General features: G+C 41.4%; 1 protein-coding gene across 3 annotated transcripts in view; it reads left to right on the forward strand.

Moving 5' to 3' along the window:
- Positions 1-16,488, forward strand: part of GABRB3 (gamma-aminobutyric acid type A receptor subunit beta3) — a 221,416-nt gene extending 204,928 nt beyond the window's left edge. For 2 of the 3 annotated variants that reach the window (XM_061181833.1, XM_061181831.1), the window contains exons 7-9: positions 1,623-1,775; positions 7,607-7,851; positions 16,147-16,488. In XM_061181833.1, coding sequence (XP_061037816.1) covers positions 1,623-1,775; positions 7,607-7,851; positions 16,147-16,488 — 740 coding nt within the window. Of the gene's footprint in view, positions 1-1,622; positions 1,776-7,606; positions 7,852-10,482; positions 10,503-16,146 lie in introns of all 3 variants that reach the window. The other variant, XM_061181832.1, reaches the window with a different exon arrangement.
- The last annotated feature ends 1,525 nt before the right edge of the window (positions 16,489-18,013 follow it).

Consider the following 18,013-nt stretch of genomic DNA (forward strand, 5'->3'; position numbering starts at 1 on the left):
AAGTTTAAACATAACGAAAGGGCTCTACTCAAAGGTATCCCTAAGAATATTACTTAAAGTTTTGTAAAAATGGAAATACCCTAAATTTATCGCATTCAGGAAAATGTATTTATAAACTATAGAATACATGTGTATGTATTTGATGGAAAATTAGGAAAAATTTAAAATTGTATTTATAAGTAATTTGTAATAAGGATGAAAATGTTTATGCTATGGTGACAATACGATATATGCATTTGATCAGAGTTATATAAAAGAAACTATACACACAGGCACATAAAAGATTGGAGGAAATTTCCAGATTGTCAGCTTTTAAATGCTGGGTCCATTAGGTGATTTCTTTTCTCCTTATATAATTTGGCTGAAAATGTGGTTGATGCTAACGTAGGAGCCTAGAGGTTAAAGTCTTTCATCTACTACGTAGAAGAAACAGTCATACGAATGAATCAGACTGGAAAAGGGATAGAATATAGGGACAAAACCAGAAAGGGATGTGGAGTAAAGTCAGAAAAATGCATATACTTGGAAAAGGGATAGAATACAGGGACAAAACCAGAAAGGGATGTGGAGTAAAGTCAGGAAAATGCATATACTTTGAGGCAGGAGGAGAACAGGAGCCTGTCAGGCTTGGAGTAGGAGGAAGACAAGAAAAGTGAGGCCTCCTGAAGCTTTGGGTGGAAGAATCTCAGGAACAGAGCACCACCCATCAGTGAAGGCAGGAGGGGAGGAGGCAAGGAAGTTGATGATTAGAGAAGGTTGACCTTCCAGCAACCTCAGTTGAGTCCAGAAAATTAAGAGCTGAGAAGTTTGAAACTGATAAAGTGGACTGTTGAAATGGACAGGAGGAAATGGAAGCCACACTTGCCTTGCTCCAAGAAAAACAAAATCAAACAGAAAAGGCAAATATATAGCTATAGGTGGCATAAGCAGTGAGCTTTTTTCTCACTCTGCACTGGCAGTGGTGGTGGGGTTCAAGGCTGTCTAAGTGGGATATGCACATCAGGAGGTTAGCACTGGGATTCAAATACAGGAAAGCAGCCTGGGTGCTTCTCCTCAGCTCTCCTTGATGCCTTTCCTGTGGTTGGAACAGAGCATCTCAGAGTACACTCCTGCCCTCTGTGCCTCTCCAGCTCTCGGATGGGGGTCCCTGAGCTATCCCAGGTGGTCCAGGGTCAGTGCCTCAAACATCTGTGCACTGTTGCTCTAGATGGGCTGACAGGGGATGACTGATAAAAACCATATTGCTCAGTAAAGCCTTGAGCCAAATCTCCCCTATCTACAATGGAGAAGGGGACCATTAGTTGAAAACTAAATGAGATATTTGGCACTATTCTGTGTTCTAAGCTAAAGGCTTCCCCCAAAGTTTTTCTCAGGGACATTTCTCAGCTGAGTATTTAACCTTAGAAGAGTATCCTCATCATGACCTCATACATAGACTGAAAATCATTCCTCTCCCAAGTTCTCGATGGGTACCATTAGGCGTGCGGAAGCAGATTGCATGGTTGTGGACCACCCCTCCGTTCTGGACTTTTTAAATGCATGCTGTTGATCCCTGGAAGTCGAAGCAAACTCTTTGTCTGCTGTGTCTGATCTCCAGTGTAACTCCTGTCTATTTACCATAGGTGCCTACCCTCGGCTCTCACTGAGCTTTCGGTTGAAGAGAAACATCGGATACTTCATTCTCCAGACCTACATGCCCTCTATCCTAATTACAATTCTCTCATGGGTATCCTTCTGGATCAATTATGATGCATCTGCGGCTAGAGTTGCCCTTGGTATGTGCTATTTTTAAATGATACCTAAAATGTAAAGTCACCATATCATTACAATATTAAGGGAGTTCAAAGACGATAGTTCAACTACAATTTTTTGACATCATGACACCAGTCTTGCCCATATAGTCACTTTTTATCTTGCAACACTAATTTCATGCATGATTCTCTTGATGTGTTAATTTAATTATAAGGCTCAAATGAGAATTTTCATGTCCATGAAAGGGAAAATATGCTTGCCGAATATTTGCATAATAAAACTATTTTTGACACTAATTTTAAAGCAAGGATTAACATCTCCTGTTCAAAATTATTCTATGGCCCAGAAAGAAGACTTGATTAATTGTGCATTCTTTTTTAAGTCAGAAAAATAGTCAAATGTTATACTATATAATTGGAATTACACAAATTAATGAGCATTAAAATGTGATATTAAATTCTGAGTGGTTCCCAAAAACTCTAGTGATCTCTTCTGGCCATTGGTCACTTGACAACTGGATTATTAGCTGATGTACAATATACATTATACGTTCCAGTATGATTTCTAATATTTTTTGATTATTAAGGGAAGGCTTATATTTTCAGAAACATTATTTTCTACTGAACTAATTATTATGAAACTGCATGGACAAAATAATTATTTAAATACATTTTAGGTAAGTACTGAGCTTTTAGAGCTGAAGAGCAATTGTCCAGTTTATCCCTTCTTTGGGTAGGGTTGAATTTAATTCCTGGGAGTGAAGTCATCAGTAATACCTTTCAAAATTGATGGGAAAGAATTACAACACATCTGCTGGTAAGCCTGCAGAGAAGCATAAGAATTCAGGGATCTGGTTGTCCCTCTTTCTTACTTTTTCTATTTACCATCTCTTCCCAGGAATATAAGTTGCTTAGCATCATGCTTCCAGGAGAATGTGTGTACATGTGCGTAAGTGGACGTCTGGTTTAGACGCAAAGACAGGTGACTCGCACTGATTCAAGATTAGATTTCTTTTCTCATGAAATAACATTTAACAGTGACTTATTTTTTTCTAATGACATAACATTTAACAGTGACTTAAGAAACTTAGGTAGTTATTTCTAAAGTGTTAGGTGAATGTAAAAACACTTTGAGCAGAATAAGGTATCAAAAAATCAAAAGTGCTGTTAATCTATTTCTAATGGGCTTGGTAAAGGAAAAATCTCTCGAAAAAACCTTCAGGATTTTTTACCACCTGCAGAGGTTACCCTGTAACATCAGTCCTTTCTGTAGGTTTTGCCCTTTTTTGTTATGTTACTAGATTGCTCTTTGTTAAACTATTTTCTCTTCTCCCCTGGAAAATTCACAGCTAAAATGAATTTGCTAGGGCAGATCCAAATTTCGTGGAGCTGCTGGCTTATACAACTTCAGGAGCTCTCTTTAAGAAAAAGAATATAAAATACATAAATACAGAATTTCCAGAACCCCCACCCCCACCCCAAGCCTGTAAGAGGCCTGTATTAGAGAAGATCAGAGGCTGAAGCTTCCTGAGCTTCCAGGGAATCTGCCTCAGAGAATCTGTTATTTTTGAGGTAATTAGAGAAATATGAGTACCAAAGAACCAGAATTATCTGGCATCATCAGAAGTGAGGTGTACTGAAAATGTGAATTTCTCAATTTTCTGGATGATCCAAATTCTATAGCTCCTAAATTGTAAACATCGTCTTCCACAATATTAAATAGATAATCTATCTGGAGTGGATTAGAGTCAACATAGCCTCATTACAGCGTATGAAAGTAGATTCCACTTTTTCTTGTCAACCCAGTATTATTACTATAAACCTCAATCATGCTTCTGTGGTTTTGCTGGGACAGAGGAGTGGTCTCTCCAGACTGGCTAAGGCATTACCACTGGAGGTGTGCAGGTTCTGATGGATATCAGAAGTCTGGGAGGCAGAATTGAAGGCATTTGCCAGTGTTGGGGTGGACCTGAGGCCTGGAGGTCGAGAAGGCAGCTGGGATCTCCAGGCTGCAGTGTCTGGCCAGATAGACATCCAGCAGGTCCCGCTCTCAGCGTGGGACCCCAGTCCTCTCACTCCTTCTCTCCCAGCTTCTGCATAAGACATGGTCTCTGAGCCTGGGTCTGCAGGACTTGGGAAGTGACAGCACGGCAACTCCAACTGGTTAAGGAAAAGTGTATCATCGGGTCATGAACCCTAAATAACAGCAACAACAACAATCATTAAAGCTGAAACTTACCAAATTCTCAGGTTCTAAGTTCTGTGCAAGGTCATTGGAAAGTGGTTACCTGATCCATGGTGCAGAAGATCCATAGCACGATAGGCAGTGTTATCGTTCCCATTTTACAGAGGAGGGAGTGAGGTGCAGGGAAGCTACCTAACTCGTGCAAAGTCATATAATATTAAGTGTCAGAAGAAAGATTTTAATCCAGTTTGTCTGACTCCGGGGCCCTTAACCACTACAGGTGATTTCTACAGTGTCAATAGACAACACACAGAAGGGTTCTTTGGTCTATTACATTGTAAAAATGATGGATATTTTTAAAAGCTCAGCAAGAATTATTATTAACCATTCTTATTAAGGAATCTCTCAGAACCTTTAAGATGCTAATGTGCTCAGTGCCTCTTGGAGAGGATATGGCCATGGTTTGGGGGGCTTTGATTGGAGAACTCCCCCTCCCCCAGCTCACTTCATGTGTCTTGTCATGAACTACACCCTTTGAAATGCTTAGAGTGCTGTTTGCCTTCATCCTGAATGGTTGCACAGTGGTGAGTTCTCCCCACTTCTAAATGAGGTCTGAGAGGTGCGGGTCTACACAGAAGGTGCTCAGTGAAGACCTCCTTGGCATGTCCCTGCGGCTCAGGGCACTGCTGGACCTGGAATTGTCAGGGGTTGTCTCTACTGAGAAGGGAAATGCTGGTTCTTCACCCAGCTGTGCTGCACAGATGCTCTGTGTGCTTCAGGGTCTTATGCTTCTGCTGCCCAGGGTCTGACCCCCACATCCGTTGAACTGTTAGTGTTAGAAGCCGCTAGACTACAAAGTTGGGAGTTGTAATTACATGGTCTTCCTCAAAAATCCCAAAGTCCACTTATCAGTGAATAATAGTATTGGTCCTTCTGAAAGTGAAAATTTACACTAAAATAATTTAAGCCATATTATTTGGGTCACAAAGAAGAAAAATTAAATATCTTTTGATTAAATGATATAAATTATATTTTTATTTCACAACCATTTTTATAAATGCAGTTTTTCAAGCATAATATTTCCTTAATATAAATGAGAAATAATTTGAGGCTAATAGTTAGCAAGACTTAACAGCTTGGTAAATGTATGAAGAACACAGAAGACACCACTCAGTCTCCCATTCTGCCATTGGATGAGGTCCCCTTTAGAGATCAGAAGTTCAAAGCGAGGCTGCCGGATCTGGGTCTCCTGCCAAGAAACTGGAGGCTACCAGAAAATGTATTTTTCTGTGATGCTGATAATGATAACATCTGTTGTCGCGAGTGTTAACAATGCCAGTTACCGTTAGCCCATCACCGTGGTGTTTAGACTTCACAACACCTTTAGACAACAATTGTGGACCTATCAAGCTCATTCAGGTCCTGCTGCTGGACGTGGTGGAGCGGGGCTTTTGGCCTGGGCCATGTGGTTCTACTATCCGGGCCATGAACCACTGCATCCACCACTCTCCATGGTTATCTTGATAGGAAGGAAAACGATACAAAGAATTAGAGAATGCATGGTCTTTCAAGCTAAGAGGTCATGTGATCCCAAGCTGGAAAGCCAAGGAACACTCACCACAAAACCTTACTCTTAAGGGACTCCTTGAGCTGGCCCTGATGGGCCTGAAGCCAGCATCCTTGCCCATTTTCCTCACCTTTGCCAGGCTGAGTGCTCGTTGACATGTGCTGGCCATCCCTGTTTTGTGTTACTTTAGCCCATTTTCTGGGGACATCTACTGAGGCCTGTGTTATACACATCCACTAAGAATAGTCAACTGGAGAGCCAAAGCAACGACTAAAGCAGAGCACTTTCCAAAGTCCATTTGGAAAGAAAAACATAAGTTGTGGCAACAACATTACAAAATTTTTGAATAATAGTGAGAACACCTAATTTTGTAGCATCTGCATGGTGTTTTTGCACTTCTTTGTAAACTATAATTATCCCATTGCCATTTTCAAATTTTAAAAGTCCCCAGGTACACCTGAATTTTATGTTAAAGGGGAGTCTTAAAATATCCTGACATCTTTGACTTCCATATATTCATCATCAGCTCTGGTTTGCAGTCAGACATGAAAATAGGTTCTCTGCTCCTCGGTTCCCTCGTCTCCTGCTAACAGCAGCTCAGCATGTGTGGGATGGAAGCCTGGACTCTCTTCCGTCTTCTCCAGGTGGTCTCTAGTGAGGGGAGCCCTACACTCTGGCACTTATCCAAGGATGGGATGGGAGTCCAGAGGGCATCAGACTAAGACGCTTAACAAACCCAGCCCCTTCCCCGGAGAGTTGAGTGGGGGTCCAGTGGGGTCAGAGAAGTGGTCTGGTGGGACTATGTGTCTGGGTGGTCAGCCTCTCGGGCTTGCACCGCCTGCTGGTCTAGGGGACATCATTGGTTTTCTGGGTTACTGCAGCTGAAGGACCATGGCTGAGGCTCTCACCTTGCAAGTCTCCTTGAGAGAAGTTCTCATGTGGCAATGACCCTCTCCTTTGGGTCCTGGAAGACACATGAGTAATCCCATTCCATGGTACCAGTCACATGGGTAGAAAAGAGTTGGCTCTTTGGAGCTGCCTTACTTTTTTGAGACTCCTTAATATTTCAAAAGTACTGTCTCAAAGAGAGCAAGTCAGCTGCAGTAATGCCCGTGCCACTGAGAAGTGAGTGATGCAGTTCATTCCCACACATGTAGCTTCATTCAGCTCAGCAGCTCTGGTCATGTCACGAGCCAATGGGTCCCCTGCTCTCTGTGGCTTCAGATCATCCCATATGGAATCTTTGTATACCAAGGACATGCCCACTGCTATGGGAGAATTACAAAATATGGTCCTTACATGTTTTTAGAGACTAAACTTAGCTCCCTTAGGGAAAAATGGTATTATTCGCCTGATAGTATCTAAAGAATTCAAAATAATGACATTTAACAAAAAAACACCAACAGAGATCTGGTCACTTACCCCAGAACATGGTAAGATCCTATACCTTGGATAAAATCATTAGCCCTTGCCCACCACAGCCAACATGTGCCGCACAGCTTATTAGCCTCTTTCTTAGCTGGGGCGGGAAGTTGCTCTGCGAGGTAATCTGTTCTCTGGAGCTACACTCGAACATTCCCTCTCTTTGAGCTCAGGACTGGTTCCCATCCTTAGCAGCTTTAAGTCATTGCCTCATTCCCCTTGCTTTAAGGCCTTGTGGTAAGAATGATTTTCTTCACTAGCAGCCACAGATGGCCTTCCTAGATTCCCCAGATTCATTCTTCTTCCCAGAAGCTTCTCACCCAGACACTTAGTGTTTTATGATAAATTCCGGGTTTATTTTCATTTCTTCCAGCTTTCATGCAGGGCAGCCTCTGCCTTGTCCCCGACCCCTCTCCATCCACTTCCATCCACGGGCCAGGTGCAGTGCGAGGCGCCTCCCAGGTAGGGTGGGGAGGGAAGAGATGTTAACTCCCCAGCCTGAGGTGTGACCTGCCGCCCAAACTGTGTGTTCTATATTCTGTTGTGTTTCGATCACCCAACAATATATTCAACCGTGATTTTCAACTACTTCACAGTGTTTGAGAAAATAAAGCAGGAAAGTGAAAAGTGAGGAACTGGGCGGTGTACCTGCAGCCTGTCACGCTCCCGTTTCTTTTACAGGGATCACCACCGTGCTGACCATGACGACCATCAACACACATCTTCGGGAGACGTTGCCCAAAATCCCCTATGTCAAAGCCATTGACATGTACCTCATGGGCTGCTTTGTCTTTGTGTTTCTGGCCCTTCTGGAGTATGCCTTTGTCAACTACATTTTCTTTGGAAGAGGCCCTCAAAGGCAGAAGAAGCTTGCGGAAAAGACCGCCAAGGCAAAGAATGACCGTTCAAAGGGTGACAGCAACCGGGTAGGCCTCTCGGCCTCGGCCGCCCCCAACTCTGCCTTTCCCAGACCCGCAGACCCCACGGCATCACGGCCTTTGAGTAGGAGTGATGCGGGCTTGTTGATCGTAGCCTGAAAGGTGGCGTCTGCAAGTCACTGAGTTTTATAGAAAAACAAAATTGGTGCAGAAGTTGGAGAAGCCAAAAGCTTCCCAGTTTCCTGTGAAAAGAAAAGGAAAGATATCGGAATGAATGGATCTCTGGGGTGTGGGGCCCAAACTTGACAGACAAAAGCATTTTCAACAATGTTGCAGTTTTCCTTCAGTGGTCAAATTACAAATGTGATAGCCAGCATGCTGCTGTTCTTTGCATGGCATGGACAGCCCCCTCTCTCATCCGCCCTGGTTCAGGGTCCCTAGTGCAGGGCAGGAGCAGTGTGCTGTCCCAGGGCTCTCATGCATCTGCCCTGGCCCAGCCCTGCTGGCTGTGTTCTGCAAAATGCCAGGCAAGCAGCCCAGGACAGCAGCGGCCAATCAGGGAGCTGCTGTAGGACCCGTGGGCTCTGAACCCAGAGAGAGGGCACCAATCAGGTCCCTCTCCAGCCCTCCTCATCTCACGCTTACATCCTTCCAATTACAAACTTTGCAGTTAGATGTCATTTCAGTTTATTTTTTTAATAAAAGCAATATGTTATTGCAATTATAAATACTATTTTAGTGAAAGCACATTGTCGTTTCTATAAAATTTTTATCTTTATCCTTTTACCTCTTGCATCCCTTCAAGTCCTCAAAAATATACCTCCACCCATTTACATACTGGGCTTGTTCCTATATTTCTTTACTTTTAAATTCTTCTTACTAAACATACTTATTTCTCAAGCTCGTGAGGTTTCCTTGTTCTTTCTGGTGCTCTTGGTACATTGCCGGCCCAAGCCTCTCGCAGGGGTGCAGAAGCTCCCTGGAGGAGTGCTGTGCCCGTGGCCCACGAGTGGCCCAGAATAGGTCCCCAGATGTTCATGAATGAGTGAAGGTAAATGGCTGTAAATGGCTCCTATCCTTTCAGCAACACATAAATAGACTTGGTCAGAGAAACTAGGATCTGTGAATAAAATCAGGCTTCCACAGGCAACATGACCCTGAATTTCTTACTGGAAAGTATACTTAGCACCATACTGGTGTGTTTCTAAATTAGTCCACATCCTATTATGCATACACAGTATACTTTGGTAATACTGTTTCCAAGAAAACTAGAATTCATCACATCATTATTTTTTCCATTACACAGACAAGCAGACACATACAATGCTGTTTTTCCAAATTCCCTCATAATTTAAACAGATTTAAATTTTATTTCATTTCTTCTAAATGATGCTCTTTAGAAAGGTTAAATTGTTGTGCTACAGAAATATCTTTTTGAGTGTGAAGCTTAAAATTTAAAACAAAAAGAAACAAAATCCCCCAAATCTCTAAATCCACAGATGAAATTAAGCAGAATGTAGAAATAATATATTATAAATCAGATGCAGAGGAAAATTCATGAGTCCATTTTTACTGTTTGCTTTTCTGAAAATTTGTTTCTGTTTTCCCAGCAGTTTTCTTAAAGCCTTTACATGTTCATATTTTTAAAAATCTGTAATTGTAGACATCAGCTCATACATACAAATGCATGTATCCTAGTTTTAAATGCATATTTGATGCTCTTAAAGGTAAACATTAAAAACTGTTGCTGACTAGATGGCAAACAGGCACATGAAAAGATGCTCAGCATCACTAATTATTAGAGAAACACAAATCAAAGCTACGAGTTATCGCCTCATACTGGTCATAATGGCCATCATCAAAAAATCTACAAACAACAAATGCTGGAGAGGGTGTGGAGAAAAGGGGACCCTCCTACACTGTTAGTGGGAATGTAAATTGGTACAGCCACTATGATGAACAGTATGGAGGTTCCTTAAGAAACCAAAAATAGAGTTACCATATGATTCTACCATCCCACTCCTGGGCATATATTTGGAAAAGATGAAAACTCTAATTCGAAAAGATACATGCACCCAAGTGTTCATAGCAGCTATATTCACAATGGCCAAAGCATGGAAACAACCCAAGTGCCTGTCGACAGATGAATGGATAAAGATGTGGTACATATATACAATGCAATATTACTCCGCCATAAAACAGAATGAAATAATGCCATTTGCAGCAACATGGATGGACCCGAGAGTATCATACTAAGTGAAGTAAATCAAACAGAGAAAGACAAATATCATATCATTTATATGTGGAATCTAAAAAAAAAAGATGATAAAATGATCTTATTTCCAAAACAGAAATAGACTCACAAACATAGAAAAGAAACTTATGGATACCAAAGGGGAAAGTGGGGGGAGGGATAAATAGGGAATTTGGGATTAACAGATACACACTAATATATGTAAAATAAATAAACCACCAGGACCCTGTATAGCACAGGGAACTATATTCAATAACTTGTAATAACATATAATGGAAAAGAGTGTATGTATATACATATATATGTGTATATATATATAAAACTGAATCACTTTGCTATATAACTGAAACATTGTAAATCAACTATACTTCAATTTAAAAAAATTGTTGCTGACCACACCTAAGAATTTAGTGATAATTTTAAAGTAGAAATGCACCTCCCAAAAGTTCATATCACATGATCTGAATGAATTAAAAGAAAGTAAAGAATAAAAAATTTAATGCAAAACAGAAATGGCACTATTCACAGGCCAACATTTTCAAGAGTCCTTTGTAATTATAATTATTCACTCATTCATTTTCAGTGATCTCTCTTGGGATTGTTTATCAGTGTGGCCAGCAATGGCCTCAAGGAGCCCCTCTGTCATAGTTGGGAGCCAAGAGGCTCGGGGGCTGAAGCTTTCCTTGGACTGATGGACACTGGGTGACAGCAAGGACTTGTACTGTCATTGTCTTTGCTTGTGTCCTGTAAGAGATCTCAGGGTGGTGTCCTCAGGGGCTCTGCAGGCCACCAACGTGACCATGACGCTGTTGAACCTAATGTCAGACCATGAGTAAATTTTCCTTAAATTTAGTGATTGAACTCTATTTTAACTTAGTGACAGTGTTCACATAGTCACTTAGTTTCTCCTCAGACCAGTGGTGCAATGAAAATCCTGACCTTAATTTATTTGTGCTTAACCTCTATTTGTTCCTGAGTTGTTTCTATACCCAAGAGTTAGTCTTTGTTTGTAATGCATATATTATGGTTACAAACCTTGTGATATTTTGCAAGTTGACCAAATGGTATTTGAATTTCATGAAGTGGCAGAAAGTCTTGCCAAGGAATCAGAGCTGCAGGCTTGACATCATTGCTCGTACTAAAGAGCAAGATTTCATTTCTCACATGATAAATAGTTCCTTATTTTCCTGAAACTAGAGTATTTTATTTATTTTGACGATTGAAGGTAAGTAGAGAATGAGATGTCAGCAGTGTGCCAATCTGGTGACAGATTCTTGGAAAAAACGAAAATCCCTCTAGGATACATTCCACATGAGATGTTTTTCGTCTCTGAATGTTTCTGCCTGTCCAGGTTATGGAGCGGGAAGAAAAACTACATTGAAATCAATGAATCTAATTATAGTAGATATGAGACAAACTCCTCAAAATAAGTAGTATTCATGAAATGCTTCAGAAATTACAAGTCATCACTGTCATTCTATACAGGACATTTTTACAATCCCATCTGTTTTAAGATTTAAATTCTAGATGATAAGAAAAGATTAACATCTCTTCTGGAAATATTTGTTTCAAATGTTTGGTTTCTAAGATTTAATAGATTTTAGTAACCCTTTAATTCTTGCAGAAAAAAAATACCTTCTAGTAGTTTCAGTGTAAATTTTCTACACACTGGTTCATGTTTAAATGAAAACTATGCAAATGTAAAACTATGTCAAAAGCAGCCAAACTAATTTACGCTAAGCTCTTATTAATTCCATGTATATGTTCAAGTTCCTTTTGACATGATTGTTCCATTGTAGCTGTTCACCCTACTCTGAAATGGAGCGATGCAACCATATTGGTTCTCAAACAGCTTTGAGGCAGCCACAGGTGTCAGAGGACCCGGGCACCCCAACTTTGTAAACATTGACAACATCGGGTTCGGTTTCCCTCAGGGTGGGTTTCCTTCACTGGAATCCAAGAGTGCAGACTTAGACCCACCCTCCGAAGTTCTTTTCCAAATGCACAAAACTGGCCACAAGGGATAAGGGAAGACAGGATACTGATTCGTACAGATTTGTCATTAAATCTTGAAAAATCAACTCAACATCCAGTTGACCTTACTTCTTATGTTTTTTTCACTCTCCCTGTGGGCTTCCTGAAATCACCATACACCTTATTATCTCTTTGCCTTTGATTCCCTCTTCCCAGAATCCCTCTCTTTTTTGTCCACATCTTCCCCTCCTTCAAGACCTAACCCAGATGCTCCTCTCTATGCTGTTTTCCTGATTTTGTCTACCACTTGTTCCCATCCTGCCTCTGACAATCCCCACTCCAAGCAGGTGGCCTTGTCCCTGTTCTTCTAATCTCCAGGGCACATGCGCTGTGCTTCGGAGATAGCAGGTCACATTTCATGTGGCCACTGTGCCTTCTGTCCTAGACAGCATCCCATTCTTTGCATCTACCAAAAGGTGCACACTGGGGCTGGATGTGGTAAGTGCTCAGGGAATGTGTGTCCATGAATGAGTAGTGTTTGTCATCTGTTTGATTCCACTGAAGCCACGTGTTTTCTCACTCTTCTAGTGGGAAGGGGGGGATGGTTCATAAATGTACCTTATTTTTTCTAATTAGAACTACATCTTTTTTTAAAAAAATTTTATTGAAGTATAGTTGATTTACAATATCGTGTAAGTTTCAGGTATGCTGTACAGTGATTCAGTTATACATACATATATGAATGTATACGTACATAAGAATCTTTTCCAGATTCTTTTCCCTTATAGGTTATTACTTCATGCTACTATGTATAAAATACATAAACATGCCTTTAAAGCCAGGTGAAATTCTGCATCATTAGAATCATCAAAGTTCTACCTAATAAATGTATCACAAAATACTCCTTTCCTTCTTTAAGAATAGACATTCCTTTATTGGTATTTTGTTCTACAAAGTCATTCATCATAATCCCCTAGATTTTGATAAAAGAAGATTTGCATATGGCATTTTTGATAACTAGAAAAGAGATGGAATTGTTGGCATGTATTTTAAAATGTACTTTAAGGGCAATAGGCAGTACCTTCTAAAATGCATTTGCTGATTATTTGAAGCTCTCACCTGCTCTACCCCTTGAGGGCAAGGACTTTCTCTTACTCCTCCGTGCATTTCAGTAAAGGCCAGCTAATCTGACCCATCACCCTCACCTCCTTGTTGCCTTAGGGCCAACTGCCCACAACTTCCAAAGCAGGTCCAGATCACCCCCTTCTTAGGGAGGGTGATGACTTTCGGTGGCCCCAGCACACCCCCAGCTCCTAGGTGGTTTCTATGGAGGACATGCTACTGCCCAGTCCCTTGCTGGCCTTTCCTTTGCTGTCTCCTCCTGTTTCAGCCACACCTTCATTTACCTGTTGGGCTGCTCCTCCCACATGACTCAGCTCCAAACCACCGGATGGATGCCTCATTGATCCCCCAAACAGGAAAATAGACTTTTTTGTTGTAAGGATTTTACTGCCAATCATTCCAGGGAGAGATAATGAAAAGAACAGATATAGAACACAAGTCCTTACAAAGGTCTACTATCCCTGGTACTTTCGAGATACAAGCCCCATTAGAATTTTTACCTCCATTTTAGAATAAAAAAATAATAAAACTTTAATTTTCTTCTGGCGGTGCTCTGCTCCTTTCCCAAGAATGGGTCTCCATGAAAAGCCTTCTCCCTAGTACGTATGGTATTATCTTGGTCTATTCCTGTCTCCCGGCACCCCCAGGTGGGCTGTCTTCCATTCTCAGGAGACCGTAGACCACAGTCCATCCCACCTTGGCCCTTCTCACTCATCACGCAGGAACACTGAGCCCAACCCAGGCTAACGTGGGCCAGCTGCTGCACCCTGAGTCCACATTGTGAGTATTTCTTCAGGGAGCTCAGGAAGGGCCAGGAGGGAGCAGGGTGATGAGTAACTGTCTCTCCACTCCTTTTCCACCTTCTTAACTGCAGAGATGCAGAAATGACCAGGTGGTGGTGAAGCATCGCTGAGTGTCCTGCATGGCCTAGAGGAAATGCTGGGATAGGTTGCAGTGGCTGGCGGGGAGCAGTTACTCACCGCCTCCTGGCATTTCGCTCCCAGACTTCTCTCAAGGAACAGAGACCAGTGCAGTGCACACCAACTAGGGTCTGTCTCTTCACTTTCTCCCTTCAAATCCATCTTTTATTCTTTATTCTGCCACTTAAGTTGGGTTTCAGAAATGTGGCACTATTTCACTTAGAAATCACTTTTATTTCTCATTACCTAAAGGGTAAAGGTGAAATTCCTTTAATGGCTTGACTCTCATCTGCTTCCCATTCACCACCAGGTTTTCTTTCCTGTAATGATAAGGTGATAGGTAGATGATGACAGGGATGAGAATGACAGTAACCTCCTCTATCTCCAGCTGAGCATGGGCCAGGAGTTGAGCATGTGCATCCATTCCCTCCAGGACTTGAGTCCCACTCAACTAGTTTGCCCTTCTCAAAACACTTCAGCCACTCTTCAAGGCTTTGTCTGTGATGTTTTTCTGGCTTTTTGCCTGAGAAATTTCTACTCATTCTTGAGGCCCAGTTCAAATTCATCACCCCTCTGAAATCTTCTCTTTTCTGTCCTGTAGGAGTTTTGATTACAGCCATACAAACTTAACACTTAAAACAACACCCAAATGTTATCCCACAGTTGGGTCAGTCAGAAGTCTGGGTATAGTGGGGCCAGCTCAGTGGGTACCATGGTTCCTTGTGGTTGTAGGACTGAGGTCCCCATTGCCTTGCTGGCTGTTGGCCAGGGCCCGTCTTTTCTCCTAGAGGCTGCCCCTTTCTTCTCAGGCCTTTCCTGAAGTTCTCTCAATCAAGGGTGAATCCAGTCCTCACGCTTCAAATTCCTCTGGCTTTCAATTTCTGCCACATCTTTCTGACGTTCTCTTCTGCTTCGAGCTGGAGAAAATTCTCTGCTTTCAAGGTCTCATGTGATTAGATTGGGCCCACTTGGATAATCTAGGCTACTCTCACTATTTTAAGGTCCATGACCTTAATTATGTTTGCAAAGTCCCTTTTGCATAACATACTCAAAGGTCTGGGGAGAAAGGGGTGACATCCTGATGACCACACCTTTCCTTCTCCAAGCGTAATTGAATGGTATTCTCAAACCACGGCGGGGGGCACCTCTGAGTCTTTTTTGGTTGCCTTTGTGCCAGAGCCTGAGTGGCCCCAGGATGTTGGCAGCCCTTCCTGTGTCTGGACAACCTTGGTGTCTGGGGCCATCCTACCTGCAGTCCTAGCACCACTCAGAGATCTGCATGGGCCCCTACTCTTCGTGTTGGGAGTCTTCTCTCCCAACCTCACCTCCTGTACATCTACCTTAAGGCCTAGCCTCAGGCATGCTCCATGAAAGTTTAGTGGCAGACCAATAAGTAAAATGGACCATTGGCGTCATCATGAAAGGTCTGAAGCTGTATTTAGCACAGAATAAAATGTTATTTTAAAGTTTGGCTCCAATGTTAGAAGGGACTTTAGCCTATCTTAAATATAGCTCTTAAAAAGGAGGTCTCCTGCCAGGAGCAGGATTGAGTGAGGAGATCATATTTGGGTGGGGGTCTTTAATCCACCAAGGTCATTAGGTGTGTCCATTCATCATAGTACTCACTTGTTTCTTCATGGTAATTTGGATATTTTTGTACCATCAGAAAAGGGGACAAATCGACTTCCAAAGAAGAATGGGAGAGTATAGTTTCTATCCAGTGTATAGTTGTGAAAAATGGTTATAATGCCTGTTAACATCTTGAAAGACATTTGTACTTTAATCTTGTCTTCAATAAGGACTTGTACCCATAATGTGAAATTTCAATTTGAAAAGGGCCCCCTTATTTTATCTAATTTTTAAATCAAGGAAATCAAAACTCTAACCTGCAGTTAAGCCCACAAAATGACACTTTCCACTAAAATAGAGTGCTGGCTTTGACAGATGTGCAATTTCTCATAATATATGTGACATGACTGCATGACATAAGTCTGTCCTGGGTTTGTATGTAGAAATTAGGTTTATTGGCATGCTATGCTAGCTGTCTAACAATGTGTGTTTTCTTCCAATTAGGTGGATGCTCATGGAAATATTCTGTTAACATCGCTAGAGGTTCACAATGAAATGAATGAGGTCACAGGTGGCATTGGTGATACCAGGAATTCAGCAATATCCTTTGACAACTCAGGAATCCAGTACAGGAAACAGAGCATGCCTCGGGAAGGGCATGGGCGACACATGGGGGACAGAAGCATCCCGCACAAGAAGACCCATCTACGGAGGAGGTCTTCACAGCTCAAAATTAAAATCCCTGATCTAACCGATGTGAATGCCATAGACAGATGGTCCCGGATCGTGTTTCCATTCACTTTTTCTCTTTTCAACTTAGTTTACTGGCTGTACTATGTTAACTGAGTGACTGTACTTGATTTTTCAAAGACTTCATTTAACACTGAGTGAAATATTACTCTGCCTGTCAAGTTTTTATACCTGTACACACACAGACACACACACACACACAGACACACACATATATACATACGCAATTGTATATATATGTGAACTTTCTCAGCATATATATAAAATACACGTGTATATGAGGATGTATGTGTATATGTTTATACACACAGGTGTAAGTACCCATGTGTATGTCAAACAAATACACATACATATATACATTTTGCAGCTATGGACAATTTAACACAGGATGCATATTAAAGAAAGTCATAGTTTTTTCTTTTTTAATTGAAAGGGACAAGCATCGTCTAAATATTATGCCTTGAGAATGAGGGCGCGAAACACAATATCATCCCAAAATGTGTCTTTTACTATCATTAGTTAGATGTTTTAGTTTAAAAATCAGAAAGAAACTTAGTTATTCTTTGAAAACTCATACAGTGGTATTGCTAATTTAAAACCAGTCACACTTCATACCCTCTCTTTCAGTTTATTAAGTGAAGGCTTTTCGGCTTTCTTGGCAATGGGATTTGTTTTCGTGGGGCAGACTTTTTCTGTACTGGTTCCATGGGTGGGGTGAGCCTCTGGTATGTGCTCACCTGTTTCTTAAACATAGGTAGCGCCCACATTGATGTCTGCACGTCCATCTTTTGAAAGCCCATCGGGGATGGATGACATCTCATTGTAAGTACTCTGCTGTACAGTGTATTTCTCTGCTCACTTGGAGTGGATCCAGCTTCCGCATCATGTGGGACACGGCAGCACATTTTGGCAAAGTTGAGTTGACATTTCAATCAGTGAACACGTGCTCTACATCTCTTATGGATTTCTAGGCCTGGTATCTAACAGAAAGCTTAGACGTCTCAGGTTATTTGTTACTCTAAGGTAAAACCATCTAGGATGATTTTCCCCCTTGTCTTTAAGTTATCAATCACTCATAACATTGTATGTTAATATCAAATATATTTGCATAATATGCATATATATGTATATTTACCAAGATTTTCTTTCTTACGCTTGCTATCATGGCAGCATGAGATGTCATATTTTCTTTCTGTGATGTAACTACTTTCTGTTCTCTAGAATTCAGATCGAAACGAAAAACATTTCTGTTCAATTTCAGAAACCAAGAAACATCCTCATGCCTTTATTTCTATATCTGACATATTTCACAAGCACATCCAACTACTCCTAGTTTAACTAGGATGCTGCAGAAACACGACCAGTCCACACCATGCATCACCCAGGGACCCATGACCGTTCTCTTGAGGCAAAGGAGAGCAACCTGACAACAAACACAGTCACTTTTGGTTCCTTCCGATCCACAGCCTCATCAGTATTTGGACTTTTTAAAGCTCGTAGAAACAAGACAAGGTGCACCGGTTTCATAGATGCAACCTTAACTTACTATTTAGATGAGATCTTTCTAAAGAAAAAAAAAGAGATGATATATTTTTTGTAAACAATATTTCTATCACAGGCA

Source organism: Eubalaena glacialis, chromosome 2 (genome assembly GCF_028564815.1).
Source record: "Eubalaena glacialis isolate mEubGla1 chromosome 2, mEubGla1.1.hap2.+ XY, whole genome shotgun sequence".
In the NCBI taxonomy this organism is placed as follows: Eukaryota; Metazoa; Chordata; class Mammalia; order Artiodactyla; family Balaenidae; genus Eubalaena; species Eubalaena glacialis.